Here is a 16294-nt window from a genome sequence, read left to right as displayed (position 1 = left end):
CACCTTTTATATGTTTCTAATCTCATGCTTAAAAAAAAAAATCAAAAAAAGGAAGTTCTATTTTTCTGACATTTTGAATGATCATGTTTGTTGATGCCATAGGGTAAAACTAACGAGCTAAATTTGTTGTATTACTCCAACAAGATGGTGTCTGTGTTTGGGTCTCACTGTACTGTGTGCCAGTCTTTTAAATTACTAATTAAGTTATGTGTTCTGATACCCCTTGATTATTGCTGTCAAAGTAATAGATATATCTTGAGGTTTTAGGGGACATGGAGAGGTAAATATTAGTCTTAAAAAGTTCTTAAACCACGTGGAAAAAAGAAAAGGAGAATGACCAAACATTAAAAATTCATTATTTCTGGGACACCTGGGTGGCTGAGTTGGTTAGGTATCTGACTTCTGATTTCAGCTCAGGGTTGTGAGATTGAGCCCCAGATTGGGTTCTGCGCTGGGCGTGGAGTCTGCTTAAGATTCTCTCTCTCTCCCTCTGTTTCTTCTCTGCCATCACTCTTTCAGTCCCTTAAAAAAAAAAATCATTATTTCTGTGATAAGATTACTGCAATCTTTTACACCTTCAGAGGAATTTGCCCTAATATTTAGCGTGCAATTTTCCAATTTCCTTCATATCCTGTATGTTCCTCGGTGTTTGGACTCTAGGTGTAACTGTGGAGGAAAAAAAAAGAAACAGAAAAAATTGTCACCTGAGTGTTCCTTAAGTTCCATACCTAAGAGAAAGAGGCACTGTGAAGATGAGCTATTTTAAGCTTCTAAAATGTTTGATTATGCAGCTATGCTTTTACCTTAGACATAATACTTAACAAAGAGTAACATCTACTTTTTTAAAAATAAGAAGAAAGGGTAGCTTAAAATAAAAGTGATCACTCCACAATTCTGTGAGTCATCAGACCCCTGTGGAGAACAGACTTGGATCAACCTCGGTGAAGGAGAAACTGGCTTATTTTTCAGTGTGTACAAAGAACACAACCCCTCAGAGCAATTTGTGAGTAAAATAAAATAAATGAATTTAGGAAATTTTGAAAACCATCTTCAATAAGAGAAACTAGCACAGTAGCCTGATCAGTGCTGTCAGTGCATAGTGGCCCTAGGTGAGTGAATCGGGTTAAAATTATTGGCTCTTCCTGTCCCTTGACTTGTAAGGGGCAGGTGGCCATTACAAAAGAGGTTCCAGTTCTACCAGTTGTAGACACCGGACCTGGTGGCTCTCATTTGTTTCTTTTCCCCAGTGCTCTTTCCCCTGTGTATTAAGGAGGACTAAAATGAAAACCATGTTGCCGTGTATTAGAGAATGAAAATTATCTGAATTTTTAATTTTAATGATGGGCGGTAGGAATGGGCAGTTGGTGACAGGCTCGGAGAAAGAGGACAGTCCATTCCTAAGAGACATGCCCTATCTGTGTCTTTGACCACATTCCAAATAAAGGAGTACATTAATTGATGCATTTTTAAGTGAGAGTGTCATGCTTTTCCTCATTCAGAAAATATTGATAGTGCCTATTCCATACCAGGGTACTGTTTGAAGATGCCATAGGCCCATGAAAATAAGAGCAAACTTTTGTTGGTATCATGCATTCCTGTCATTTTTTATTTTTTTGTAAATTCTTGATAGAAAAGGAGACTTAGTCAATATTAAAATTCCTATATATATATCCCTGTTTTCACTACCATATCAGTGACTTTAAATATTTATTTTGCTTGTCAGTCTTAGATCCTTACCAAGTTGTTCTCGATGCCTTCTGTACTGTTGTCTGAGCCTTATAAGAAAAAGTAATCCCAGTGCTGGAACATTCATGGGATGTGTTTCTTGAGATAAGAGGTACTAGGGAGTATGAGTAACTCATTCTCACTAAACCCATGCAATATGAAACATTTAAAGATATGCTATTAAAAAAATGGACAAAGAAAGCCTTCAACCAGACCTGTGTTTTTTCTTTAGAAAAACCAAGTAAAAAATATCAAACACTGAACTTTGCTATCAGATTCCTGGCACTTCGTTGGGTAGCTCAAGTGAGATTTGCCTAAGAAATAGTGCAAATATCCCACCTGCCTATCACAGTTTCTCCCTGGTTTTGTGTCAGCTTTCCATTAATTGTCTTGCGATTTCAGGCATTTTCTTAACCTTCGTGCAGAAAAGCGTGTTGTCATTGATAAGTGGACACTTATGTCGATAGACATCTGTAGGGTGTCAGTTCCTACAACTTCCCACTGGAAGCAGACAAGTTAAAAGCAGGCAGAGAGAGTGGCTCTGTGCACCTCTGCAAATGTGGGAGTTGCCTGCGACAGAGAGTCGTTGATGCAGTTTGGTGCATGATGTTGTCTCCTTGTAAATGGTTATGAATGGTCCCCAAACCAAGACCTTTCAGCTCATCGTTTTCACTCCCAGGGAGAACAAGGTTTGTATGCAGATCTCATGTTTCCCTGTCTTAACGTCCAGTCCTTCTTTGCAACTTAGACAACTTCAGACTGAATTTGTTCTCTGCGCCAGGACAGTTCTCTTTGTTTGGCTGGTTATTTTTGTGTCTGTTTGATTTTTGGTTTTTTGTTTTGTTTTGCCAAAAAAGTCAGAAAACAAGCATTACAATTCATGTGTTATCTATGGGTCCCTATGGCAACATTTTTAAGTGCAGTAGAACCAAACTTTCATCTAATCATTATTATTTTCAATTATGAATACATTTCTACAGAAACTGAACAGAAGACAGTTGATAAAAAGAAACATTTTACATTAAATCATAGAGTTAATTGCATGTGTTGACACGCACATGTTGTCTTTTCATTTGTATTCTTTATGTTCAGTACACTGAGTTTCTATTCATTTATTCCACGGACTGTAGAGATGAGGTCAAATTTCTAACACATGTCACTATTTCTTGGGGTCTCGTTTGTTTGTTTTGCACTGTTGACAGGTAGCCCATCTTGTACTATGTATTGAGGAAAGGGACTAGTTTTTTTCCCAGGTAGACAGCTTGTCTAGAATCCAGTTCTTCAAACACAGGAGCAAAGTGACAAAAGTATGTTTCAAAGATTCCTGAACAAACCTTGCATTCATCCGTCCAAGTTTAGGATGTTCACAAGGTCTACCATGTTCCCTCCTTTGTGGGTAAGCTTCACTAGACTCTTTGAGGAGTGAAGTATATACCTTTAGTTCCCAGCAAGTATTTGGAACATGCTTAGAAGTGTACAGAGTAGGAATATGTTCTTCAAATAGTGTGACACCTGTAGAGTCTTCATAGTTGATGAAATTGAATGCTTGACCCTCAAAACAATCATATTAGAAAAACTAAGGAAAACATCATCAGCTCAATTTTAGAAATCACAAAATTCTGCTCAAAAATATTGTGTCTTGCATGTTATTGAGTACATGCATGCACACATGCACACCCTATGAATTAGAATTCGGGTATCTTGACGCCGAACATAAAGATTTTGATCAACGGTTTGGTATTTGCTGGCAGGTACAACACCTTTAGATGAGAATGTAATAATTAATAAAACAATTAAACTGAAATCTTTATTTCTCTTTAAGTGATGGAGAATCTTGATGGGCTTGTGGGCGAATCTTTTACCTTAGGGCCTTTGCCAAACAATCAGGAATTTTTGTTGTTATGTATCAATGTTCTTTTGCCTCCAAGCTTAGAGTAGATACTTTTTTTTTTCAGTTATGTCAAAGATTGTCTTCCCTCAGAAGACCTGCAACTGAAGTTTTCTAAAGATTGCTCAAGAGTTGCAGTGGTTAACATGATAGCCATTAGCTACATGTGACCTTCTCATAATTTAAATTAATTAAAATTAAATAAAAGAAAAATTCAGTTTCCCAGTTGCACTAGGCACATTTCAAGTCTTAAGTAACCACATGTTGCTAGTGGATACTGTTTTGGACAGTATGGATAGAGAATATTAAATATTTCCATCTTTGCAGAAATTTCTGTTGGACAGTGCTGTTTCAAGAGTCTGGATATGTGCTACTATGGGACTGCAGAATATTCTGAATCTATTTAAGCATGCAGAAAGCAACATGGTGTGGTAGAAACTAAATAGTATTTTATTTTATTTTTTTTAAGATTTTACTTATTTATTCAACAGAGATAGAGACAGCCAGTGAGAGAGGGAACACAAGCAGGGGGAGTGGGAGAGGAAAGAAGCAGGCTCATAGCAGAAGAGCCTGATGTGGGGCTCGAACCCAGGACTCTGGGATCACGCCCTGAGCTGAAGACAGACGCTTAACCGCTGTGCCACCCAGGCGCCCCTAAATAGTATTTTAAAAACCTGTGTTTAAATCCAGCTACACTAGACATTTCCATGCCTTGGGATTTCATGACCCAGTAAGATTTCAAAAACTAGCTGGGAGACTGACGAAGGGTTGCAAAGCACATACTTTGCCACATAAAGGACATAAACAAGAAAATCCTCATCACTATACACAATCACTTTATTTCTAAAAGGCATTTTCATTTCAATCAAAAAGGAAGGGTATATTCTCAGAATGAAGGAGTTTTCAAAAGGAATGTGTTTACGTTGTTTGAAACCTCACCCCATGGTCCATGTTTGTTTTTGTTTTGACAAGGACCAATGAACATTCTGTTGGGCAAGCACCAGCTCTAGGCTTGGCATTTGGAAACCATTGAACTCTACCACTTGCCAAGGGCATGACAGCCACTGAGTTACTTAGGTTCCCTGAGCCTAGTTCCTTATCTTAGACTTGGAATATGAGCATCCTTTTAATGCACAGTCATCAGAATTAAATACTTTGTGCCAACAAAACACAGTGTCTGGCACATAGTAGGCATGCATAAAATGGTACTGCTCTCACTCTTCTCTCTTTGATCAGGCCCTTCTTTTTAATCTCCTGAATCCTTTTACCACATGACGATCTTTAAAAATTGTTGCGTTAACTCCCCATAAATCTTTCTTCCTGAAACCAATCCTGGAGAAAAACCAAGAGGGCAGGGTCACTGACCTTAAGAATGGGACCATTGAATACGATACATTTCTGTGAAAGAAGAACCTTTTCCTAGAACACAGAGTGAGGGCACTTGTGAAAGCTTGCTGAGTCCTCAGCCCTCCCTTCACTCCTCCCCCTCCACAGAAGTCCATACTCAAAGCGATGATGGTAATTGGTGACATCCACACCCCTGGAAGTAGTCCTCCATTGTAGTGGCTTTTAATAAACAAAATAACTAATATGTTTAGTGACACAAACGCTTTAACTTACTAAAATTGGAAAAGGTTTTGATACATAATTTTAAAAAGAGATTGCCTTCTGTACCATCTATAACTAACAAATTTGAGGGGATTTATTGGTATCATGTACCTTCTCTAATGATGCCTGAATTTTTGTTTTATGACAAATAAAGAAGAGATAACACTTCAGACTAGAGAATTTTTGTTCATGCTACATTAACTCCACTTCCATTTGCTTTATCATCAATCAGTGCACGTGAGAAGAGCGTATGTGGGCCAAATATTGAGGAGTTTTACAAATTTGGGGGTCAAGTACCAGTCTAGGCTATAATTCTTAAAATGTGAATAAGAAGTGAGCAAATGGTTTAAATTTCAGAAGACTAAATAACTTCTAAGGTCACATGCATTTCTTAAGTTTTATATATATATATATAATTTTTTTTTAATTTTAGGACTTCACTTTTTAGAACAGTTTCGATTTCATAGCAAAATTAGGAGGAAGGCACAAAAATTTCCTGTATTATGTCCTACCCCACATTAGATGGTGTTTTAATCATATGAAATAGTTCTTAAAATGTAATGTTTGCAGAGAAGATGTTCTTTAAAGAGTTTTTTTCCATTGACTCATACAGGCAAGATAATAAAGTAAATTCTCTTTATGCTAATGAAGATGGTGGTGGGTTTTCTCTCCCACGTACCTTTTTTCTATCTTGAAGTACAGAGACAGAAAACCAACATATTTATGTAAAGGAAAAAGAGCCCAGAAAATTTCCCTAAGGATTACGTGTGCTCGCACACGCGTGCACGCGCGCACACACACACACATTTACATATATTTACATATAAATGTATAGGCACATAAATGCCATCTTCGGAGGACTTTGTTACACACAGCACGCATACAGTCTTGGTACACTCTGAGTATGGACGTATGATATTCAACTATCAGCCAGAACTATCTCCTGGTTAGAAACAAAAAATTATTTAATTTCATTGTATTTATTGTTGTATTTTAGAGTGGAAGGACATGCAAATCAGTAGGTGGGCAAAGCTTGTTTTGTTTTGTAGATCATTGGTAACGATGGGATTTTTTTGTTTGGTTTGGTTTTTTATTTTTTGTGTTTATATGTAATTTCTGTTTATCATCTTTTATCATACATATCACCTTCATGAGATGGAAAATGTACTAGAGGTAGGGCATTGTTCTGAATGTGTTTTGGCAATGATAAATATATGACAGGTACAGATTTGCAGTATTTAAGTGCAGACTCACCAAAGTCATACTGTGCAAATTTGAATCCTGGCATCATCTCTCCACAGGCATGCGACTTTTTGTCCTTCTTGGGCTTCCCTTTCCTCATGTACAAAAAGACTTGAATAAGAGATACTCAATGTAGAGTGCTTTGCACAGTGCCTGGCACATAGTAATTATTCAATTAATGTTATAATTATTGTTTTATAATCATTATCATTCTTTGTGATTATTACCATTATTATATAGTTTTGTTGGATATTTGTACTCTGATTTTTTAAAATAATTATATTGAAAGCCAAGTTTAAGAAATTAAAAAAAATAATAATGGTGACATATTACAAGGGCCTCCAGTACTAAAACCAACAAGACATTGAGTTATTCCACAGGGCATCAGTGAAAAAGACTTAAGGACAAGTTATCACTCAAGTATGTTAGGTAACTACAATTCAAGGACAAAGAATGGGTTAAAAGTAGTTAAAAGTATATAAAGTAGGCTATTTGCTCAATAAACTTAAGAACTTAGATGGCCTCATTCACCTGTGTTTGTTTGTTTGTTTGTTTATTTATTTATTTATTATAGAGAGAGGGAGCAGGGAGGGAGAGAGAGAGAATCCCATACCGACTCACCAGTGAGCTCAGAGCACAACTCTGGGTGTGATCCCAAGACCATGTGATCATGATCTGAGCCAAAATCAAGAGTCCACTGATGAACTGACTAGGCCACCCAGGTGCCCCTTACCTGTTTTTATATTAGCTTATTTGTCTATTAAAATTGAGGAAAGAGCTATAAGTTTGTTTTTTTTTTTTTTCCTTTTTGTGCTGGTATGGAATATAAATACAAAGGTGCTCTTCAGTTAGAGTAAACATTCCAACTTGATGACTGATAACTACAGTTAGCATTATCAAAATAGCATCAAAATTATATATACAAATACACACAAGTGTGGCTTGGAGTTGGGCACTGAAAAAATTCAAATTGGGAGATTCTACCTTGCACAATACTGAAAAGTTTTAATTTGCCCTTATATCAATTTACCTTATTTTGGGTTTTCATTAAACATTGAACATTCCTGCCAAAATGCAAGTTTTGGTAGTTGTGACTTTTAACCACCGGACCAAGCTTTTGTGGTAATGGACTACTTGAGTTCTACATGGCAGTAGCTTCAGAGGAAAATCAGATTCAGGTCTGGCCAAGCTTGGCTTTGTTACAAAGGAACTTCATTCCCTGGGGTTCCATAAGTGTGAGTACTACCTAATTTTTTTTTTTTTTAACTTAGCATGGAGCCAGGTCTAAATTAAAAGGTGAAGCAATGCAGAGGAGCAATATCATCATGTGAATCTGATACAAGTGAAGCACATTTTTTCATTTTTTTTGTTTGTTTGTTTGTTCTAGCAGTATAATGCCTACTAGGAGTTTACCAAAATCATAATGTCTTCTTCATAAGTAAGGGTTCATCATGTTTTTTTTTTTTTTAAGATTTTTATTTATTTGAGAGAGAGAGTATGAGCAGGAAGAGGGGCAGAAGGAGAGGAAGAAGCAGACTCCCCTGCTTTGCAGGGAACCCGAAGTGGAGCTTGATCCCAGGACCCTGGGATCATGACCTGAGCCAAAGGTAGATGCTTAACCGACTGAACCATTCAGGTGTCCCAACGGTTCATTATATTCTTAAATGTGACATTTGTAGTTTCTCAAAGCCAACATTATTATTTTGAAAAAAAAGGTCACCTTTTAAAAATGATATCTATGGAAAAATATAATTTAGTTTCATAAAATGTAGTTGGTGGACAAATTTTCCATAATACCTTTACTGTCTGAAACCATAGTTTTGTGATTTTAATTTAGGAGGGTAACAACATAAAATATTGAATATCCCCATGAATTTGTACTCAGTGAACCCAATTCTTCATGTAGTATTTTAATATTTAGCTTTATCATATAAATGTTTTATCAAAATAAGGACGTTTTCTTTAGTGAGTTGTTTTTAAAGGAATGGAGAACTGAAATGAATTCATACATTATTTAAAATTGTTTTAATTTTAAAATAAAATCAGCACTTAGATTTTAATACATTTGGATTGATATCTACTTGAAAAATTTAAAGATTACTAAGAATAGACTGGAATCATTAAAAATGTTTCATGACTCAGTATATTCAATATTAAAAGCAAGATATAAAATGAAATACACAGTATGATTCTAATTGTGTAAGAAATCATGCATTCCATAAAAATCATATAGAACATACATGTGCTTACATGCATCCAAAAGGAAAATGTTATTGATGGTTATTTTTGAGTAGTTCTGCAAGTTTTTTTTGTGTTTTCCAAAGTTTTACACTCAAAATGTACATATTAGTTTTTTAGAAGATCAAGTATAGAAATCTGTTTCCATATTTGTGTATTTTATATGTCTGTTCATCCGTGAACATGGGGTTAGAGTGGTGAGTAGATGTGTCCCTCCTGCGGCTAATTCTCGGGGGTTGTCATATAGCCAGAAACATTTTTATGTACATGCTAGAAAGGAGAATGTACTTGTTTCTCAATTCCAGAAGAGGTGGATCAAGAGTGAGTTGGTGAATGGGTGATAGTTTTGAGTCAAAGGGAAGAAGGACACCAGGGTTTCAAAAGACCAGTTATCTGTAAGTTTATCTGTTCCTAATCCTCTTTGACAAACTCCAGGGGAGATTTTCTTTCTGGTTTTAGAGCCAGACCCAGTGAAGCACAGAAGACCTAGAAGTTTGCGTGAGATCAGATTCAGAAAGTAAGCCTTCAGCTTCGCTTCAGAGTGCTAGTTCATAGGACCGCTCGTCGCGCTGAAGATCACGCCTGGCATGCTATTCAGAGGCAGCTGGTACTTTGTGGCCCTTAATGCTTTAGGTATCATGGGATTAGAGGTCTTTGATGAGTAAAGTAAAACTTTCTTCTGATTAACATCATCTGCTTTTCCTTCTGGTTTGGTTAAAATGAAGCATGGAGAGCTTGTGGCCTTGTGTGCTTCAACACAATTTTGAAACTAGTTTACAAGATGCTGCTGTTGGTTGAATTCATTTTGTTAGATGACCAGGGGCTTTACCACATTTAAGGACTTGAATAGTTTCTGGATCCCAATGTAGTCTCCGTGAGGGTTTGCTTTTGGGTTTTTCTCCTTCAGCTTTTTGCTCGTGTTTCTGGCTTCTTATTATGGAAGGAATGAGGGCAGAGAATAAAGTAGAAAGTGATACGGAAGTAGAGGAAGAATGGCCAAAGGCACGGGAGTAGTTCTTGACTCTCACTGTCGTTCCTCTTTGGGAGAGAAAATTCAGCAGTGCACGTTGAGCAAGTTCTCCTTGGGAGAGGGGACAGCCAGCCCTCCCTGCCCAGAGTGGGTGACTCTGTTTCAATCCATGGCAGCGAGGGCGGGCTACTGAGCATCTCCTTCCACGTCATGAGACTGGAGGTACCTGGCACTGACTGCTGTAACTGTTACCTGGGTATGAATATCCTCATTGCCCCACGTGCATGCATTCACAGACACACACACACGCACACACACACAATGTCCAAAATGGAGCCTCTTTTCTGTTCTCACCCCCATCCCATATAACTCCCTTCCCACCTGTCCCTATAAATATACCAATCCCCCCCAGCAAGCTATTTTCTTTCTTTAAAGCAGTTCCTCTTCCTTTTTTGTTAAAGTTTGTTATTGCTACGTTTGTTTGATTTTATTTAAATGAGAGACAATATTACATAATTCTCTTCAGAAGAATCATATCACCAGGAGGTACAATTTCAAGTCTCCAGACAGTGCTCCCTGTGCAAATTTGAATCTAACTTCTCATTCCTAATAGTCTCTTCCCATTTTAGGGAGCCCCAATAATCTTACTGTGTGGTATTATATCTCCTTCTTATTGTGCTTTTATTGGCTAAGTTTCTTTGTTTAAAAAGTTCCTTGTTGGGAAGGTCGTTCAAATGCAGCATTTCAGAATCATATTCTATCATAGGCTTTTGAGTGTGTGTGTGCATTTACAGGTGATTAAAGCTCACACGTACTTTAAGCCAAATTATAGATAATAACAAAATGAATCTTCCTTAGAACTTAATAATCTTTTATTATTATAAAGACATTACAGGGTACATTTAAAATACATGTTCCCATAGTATTTATTTTCTTCCATACACAAAATAACATATATTTTACTTGCATCATTGTACTTGTGACAGTAGGTCTGATAAGACATTTGAATATTGAGGTGAAGACTTAGACAAAGGCTTAAAAGTTATATATTTGTTATATAGTCAAAGATTATTTAAGCATTACATCATTTTGAAAAGGATAGGATATAACCTGCCCTTGATTGAGGACATTTGCCCATTGAAAGAACAGAAATAATTTTACTGTTACCGAAATGAGACAATCTTGAGATACTTGGCAAAAACAATTTTTTAGCAATTCAAAAGAATGAAGTATCTCCATCACTAAAATTATAACTGTCCTTCTTTCTGCTTTGACAGGGAAGGGAAGCAAGACTGGTAAATCCTCCTAAATATTGTATATTCTAAATATATCTTTTACAGAGCTTAGGAGTAAAATACAACCAAAGAAAGAATTCATGCTTTAATAAACATTCACACCCTTTTTAGTTTAGAGGCATCCAATGTAATTCATGTAGAAAATGAGAAGACTTATTTCCAGTGATCAATTTCAGGTTAGTGGTGTGCCTTGGTCAGCATAACTTAATTCTTAGAAAATAAACTTTGTAACCAGGTAATTATAAAGAATGAAATGGAAGAGAAGACTGTCCCTTGGGAAAACATCTAGATTTCATATTCCTTTAATTTTGACCACCTGAATAGTCTACAGAAAAAACAGATGCCTCCCCCCGCCCCAACATGTAATCCTGGAGGGAAAGGGTGCAAAATAACACGTTTCCTTTAAAGTGTGCCCCATCCTTTCCTGCTTTTTATTTTCCCACATTTTGAATTTCAAGATCTCTGTGTAATTTGATGATGGCCGTAACGAATGGTCTAATCATTGGTAACGATCCGTGTACTGACATCACCCATATGCTGCTTGGGCTGAAACATATTTCATGGGTGGTGTTTGAGGTCCTTCAGTCCTTTTCAGAATTGTTCATGACTGAGTGCACAGTTCAGTTGCAGTGTTCTCAGTCAAAGTCATGTCCAGGAAGCTTTCTGTGTAGAGTAATTACATTCACTTTTGATGAAAGAGCTTCAGCTAGTTCACGAAATACCCCATGGAGATTTTGGAAATGCTTCTAATGAGTCACCCATGCTAAGAAATACCACGAAAGAACTCTGGGCCCCAGTTCCTCGCTTTCCTCCAAGCAGAATATTGCACAACCTTCCTTGCGTTTCCCGGTTTCTCTGAGACACGTCATGCTGACACCTTGCTCCTGCATCCCAGGCTCGGTGTGGCCCACGTTGCTGCAGCAACAGCACACACGGGGTAACATTCCCCCATTAGCTACAGCAGCGGGACGTGAGTCAGTCGAAAAGTTTCGCCAGGTTTTTATTAGTGTATGATGCAGTCGCATGTCATCTACAGTTGCTAGCCTGTCCAAAACTCACACAACATGATGCGGAACACCCGATGCTCATCACCTTCAAATGTTAGATGGTCCAGAGGCCTCTCACTGAGGCCCCTGCAGTTGCTAGATCCTTCCACAGCACCCCTTACTAATGTCTATGATAAGAAGCCACAAGTAAAACTCAGGCCCCGCGGCCCGAACTCTGTTTCTACTGTTGTATATCCTGTTCATGTAATAAGCAACAGTGACCTTGCTTGATGATCAAGAAGCCCTTTTTAACCCAGGCAGCTGGACAATGGTTAACATCCCAGAAGACATTTTTTCAACCCACTGGCTGGGAAGAACATGTGCTGAAGAATAAGGATGGAATTACTGTAATTCTCTCTGGAAATTTATGAAAGCTCAACTTATTATTTAATATTGATCAAAAGTGGTCCTAGATTTATCATAATTTCTAACACAGGATTTGGTTTATTTTTCAGACATGGAGATGACTTGATTGTGACTCCATTTGCTCAGGTAAGCACAGTTTGGTGAATGGGCAGGTTTCTCACAGATGTGAAAATTTAATATGGGGGATTAGTTCTGGTTCTTAATTTCATTTTAAGTCAGATGCAAATATGATTAAAAATTCTGTGGTTCATTTAAGTAATTCAAAGGCAATACTAGAAAATGTGACCTTAACCATATTGGACTGTTTCCTATAAACCCATAGACCCAAAGAATGTCTTTGCTTTCAATTACAAATTACCTAAGTGACATATTTAAATGGGACCATATTTCCTTCACTAATATAAATACTAGAAGCGGAGGGCTATATCATGGATTAAATTACATTTAGTATAATTAGGTACATGGTCAGTGCTTGAAATTTAATATTTCAGTTCAACCTGATGCTTTATTTATTCTTTTTTATGTGTCATTTGTACAGATTTAAATTTATCTGTATCTGTTCTTTTTTAGGCATACAAATCATGAAAATACTTTAACCACATAACATAAATAGTAGAAGGCCATGAAACAATCTAAAGCATTTGGAGTATATATACAATGGATGATAGGCAGATATTCTTTGTAGAGGCCAGTGTTTTGCCACCCTAGCTGCACATTAGAATCACCTAGAAAGCCCATATCCCAGGCCATATCCCTGATCAATTGAATCAAAAATCTGGGGGTTGGATCGAAGCACCTGTATTTTTTAAAGGAACAGTGTTTTTTCCAGGGAGAGTTGAGAGTCACTGGTATAGGCAGACTGGGAATGGGATGGGTTATTACTGATTTAACCGGGGCATAAAACAGGCTTAAAGCCAACGCTAACTCTAAAAAGAATTATTGAATATTAGGATACAAGTGATCCAGACAGATTGTAAAAATGATAATCAGGGCTAATCATAATCATAATCAAAACCAGTTCTAGTGCCTTGGGCAACTCATTTAACTTCTCTACGACTTCTTTTTTAAACTGGTAAAACTAGACGACTTGCCTGGATAAAGGTAGACTTCAGTTCAAACCCCATCTCTTCCTCTTGCTCAGTGAATGGCCTTGGGCAAGTCACTGAACTTTTTCAAGCCTGGTTTACTCCTCTGCTAAGTGAAAGTTCCAAGGGAACCCACTTCATGAGGTTTATGTTAAAATAATACCAAGCTTGTAAAATGCTCAGCATGATTTCTAGAAAGTGAGATGAGTTTTAGTTGAAATTGGTAAGAGCTCTTTCATCTCAAAAATGTTATAATAGGTGTTTTTTAAATACATGATGGCAGTGTTTGGATAGTAGGATTATGTGTAATTCTTCCCCTTTTTCAAATTTCCTGAAATTTTGTGATTGCTATAATTCAGACAAAAATTTAATGAATCCATAAATGGCACACCATATAATAGTGATTTTTTTCGTTACTGCAGGCAATTAGAAATAGAATATGACCACCATATCTTTAGAAGTTAATGTTTTGTTTGCTTAAGGTTTTGCTGGAAATCATAAATTCTTTCTAGTACCTATATTTCTGTGTTCAAAAACATTTACAACTCTTCAAAGTTCTAATCACATTTTAGGATAACAAGATCATAGAAATTTAGGGATTTTTAATTGATTACTATTGAATATCCATAATTTTATTTCTAAGAGCTGAGAGCTGGGTGAACAGTTAAAATCAGGAAAAATAACATAAATAAACATCACCAAACAGAAATAATCATTCCAACTATAGTTTGTTCAGGTAGTTATTCTTGCTTCTAAGTAAAATCTCTAGATATTGTTGTAAGAAAAAAAATATATATATATCTAAATATATAGTAAAAAATGAAAAAAAATGCATGATACTTATCTCTTACTTCAGGTAATATTTCTTAAATAATAATAAATACTTTTATTTGATAGATTTTTTTCTCCAATAGATAAGTTAATAAATTTGATGTGGTCCTTACCATCAATGGTCTTAAATTCTTAGGAAATCTAGTCTCTAATATAATTAGACATATTCTGTAGTGTACCTATAAACTACAAAAAAACTAACAGAATTTTAGTACACTGAGAAATACATATATATGTAAAAAATCGTTTAGTCTATGTTAAAAAACTATTAAAATAAATATGTATACTTAATACATTTGAAATTAGGACTTTGAATATAAACCAACTCTGTGTAATATGTAGGCATATCTGATGCCCAAAAATAATCTGGGATGTATTTAGAAGAGTTGCTTATGATTAGCTTAATGATTTGTAGCACCTTATGGAAGGTGGTTATTGGCCCAGTGGCTGCAGATTTTTTTTTTTTAAGCACTTGATATTTTTCACAAATGGCCTTTTACTTGGGTATATATGATCTGGAAAGCTACACTAGAATAAAATAAAATTAATAAAAAAATGAAAAGCCTATTAAATCCTCAACAGTTTCACCACTGATAGGGCATCTTTGGGAAAGTAGGTAAGAAAGAAGGCCCAGGAGCAACAGTTTGTCTATGACCTTCTCTTAAGCCTTATTGGACACTGTTAGCATATTTTGTTGGCCTAACCAATAACATCTCAAATTTTTGCATTATATATAATATTTGCTTTTATGTATTATATGCAATGCTTAAAATAAGAGATGTTTGTCATCTTTATATATATTATGCTTAAAATAAGAGATATTATATATAATGCTTAAAATAAGAGATGTTTATGTCACCTGAAGTGACATAGCAACATTATTTGGCTTAATATACCATAGTTGCTTTTGCAAATGGACAGAAGACTTGATTTTAGACAAGTCATTCAGGGCTATATTCAAATAGGCCCAAGAATTATTCCCTTCCTCCAGCATGCTTTGGAATTTAGAATTTCACACTAAATTATTCTGGTTAAAAAGACATACTGCTTTTGGGGGCTCCTGGGTGGCTCAGTCAGTTAAGAGTCTGACTCTTGATTTCAGCTCAGGTCATGATCTCAGGGTCGTGAGAATGAGCCCCATGTCGGGCTCTGTGCTCCACAGCATGTCTGCTTGAGAATTCTCTCTCCCTCTGCCTCTCCCCCCACTTCCATTCTCTCACCCTCTCTCTCTAATATAAATAAATAAATACATACATACATAAATAAATAAATAAATAAATAAATATTTTTAAAAAGACACACTGCTTTCAAAATAGTTTTTTTCCCCATAAAAAAAGTTTAGAAAAGAAATATAAGGAAAAGGAAGAAAATGAAAATTTCCCATAATTCCAAATCCCCAAATAACTAGTACTGACAGTTTACTTTATATCCCCCTCAGTATATTTTTGTTTGTGTATTTTCCTTCCCATAATTCTTAATAACTGGCCTCACACTGTGGGGTCTCACTGGTCAAAAGTCTCCCAAACCCACCTCATCTGCCTCCACTTGAAAACTCATTTCTTTATGACTGAGTGCCGCTCCAAAACATGGAAGGATCCCTCCCTGGTTTTTTTTTTTTTTTTTTTTCCCAGTCTTGGTTTCCTGTGAAGCTAAGAACAGAATCTTGTTTTAAGAGAATTTAGAAAGGCATCCAAATTGATGGACAGGGCTGAGCCCTAACCCATCTGGGATAGATGTCATCTTCAGAAAGGGTCCCACACACTGCTTTAGGTCGTGTTCCCTTGTCTCCAACACGGTCAGGGTAAGAAATTCTTGCTGGTGTTTAGCCTAAACCTTTTACCACTTCCAATTTCTTATGTTTCCCCTATATGTTCAGAATCCTTTTGGTCCTCAAAAAAGTGGCATTTTTATAGATGTGATTTAGTTCATTTTGAAATATTCTCTGTTTTTGTTGAAATCTTTGGTGCGGGGACTTCCTTAGGCACGAAGGCAAGGTGTTG

The 16294-nt window shown here is 36.4% G+C and overlaps 1 protein-coding gene across 1 annotated transcript in view; it reads left to right on the top strand.

Moving 5' to 3' along the window:
* PDE4D (phosphodiesterase 4D) overlaps positions 1-16294 on the top strand; it is an 854127-nt gene that overhangs the window by 635621 nt on the left and 202212 nt on the right. The window contains exon 3 of the mRNA XM_034656261.1: positions 12468-12504. Coding sequence (XP_034512152.1) covers positions 12468-12504 — 37 coding nt within the window. The remainder of the gene's footprint in view (positions 1-12467; positions 12505-16294) is intronic.

This window comes from Ailuropoda melanoleuca, chromosome 3 (genome assembly GCF_002007445.2).
Source record: "Ailuropoda melanoleuca isolate Jingjing chromosome 3, ASM200744v2, whole genome shotgun sequence".
NCBI classification, from domain to species: domain Eukaryota; kingdom Metazoa; phylum Chordata; class Mammalia; order Carnivora; family Ursidae; genus Ailuropoda; species Ailuropoda melanoleuca.
Note: the sequence above shows the minus strand (reverse complement) of the source record. Positions and strands in the feature narration are given on the sequence as shown.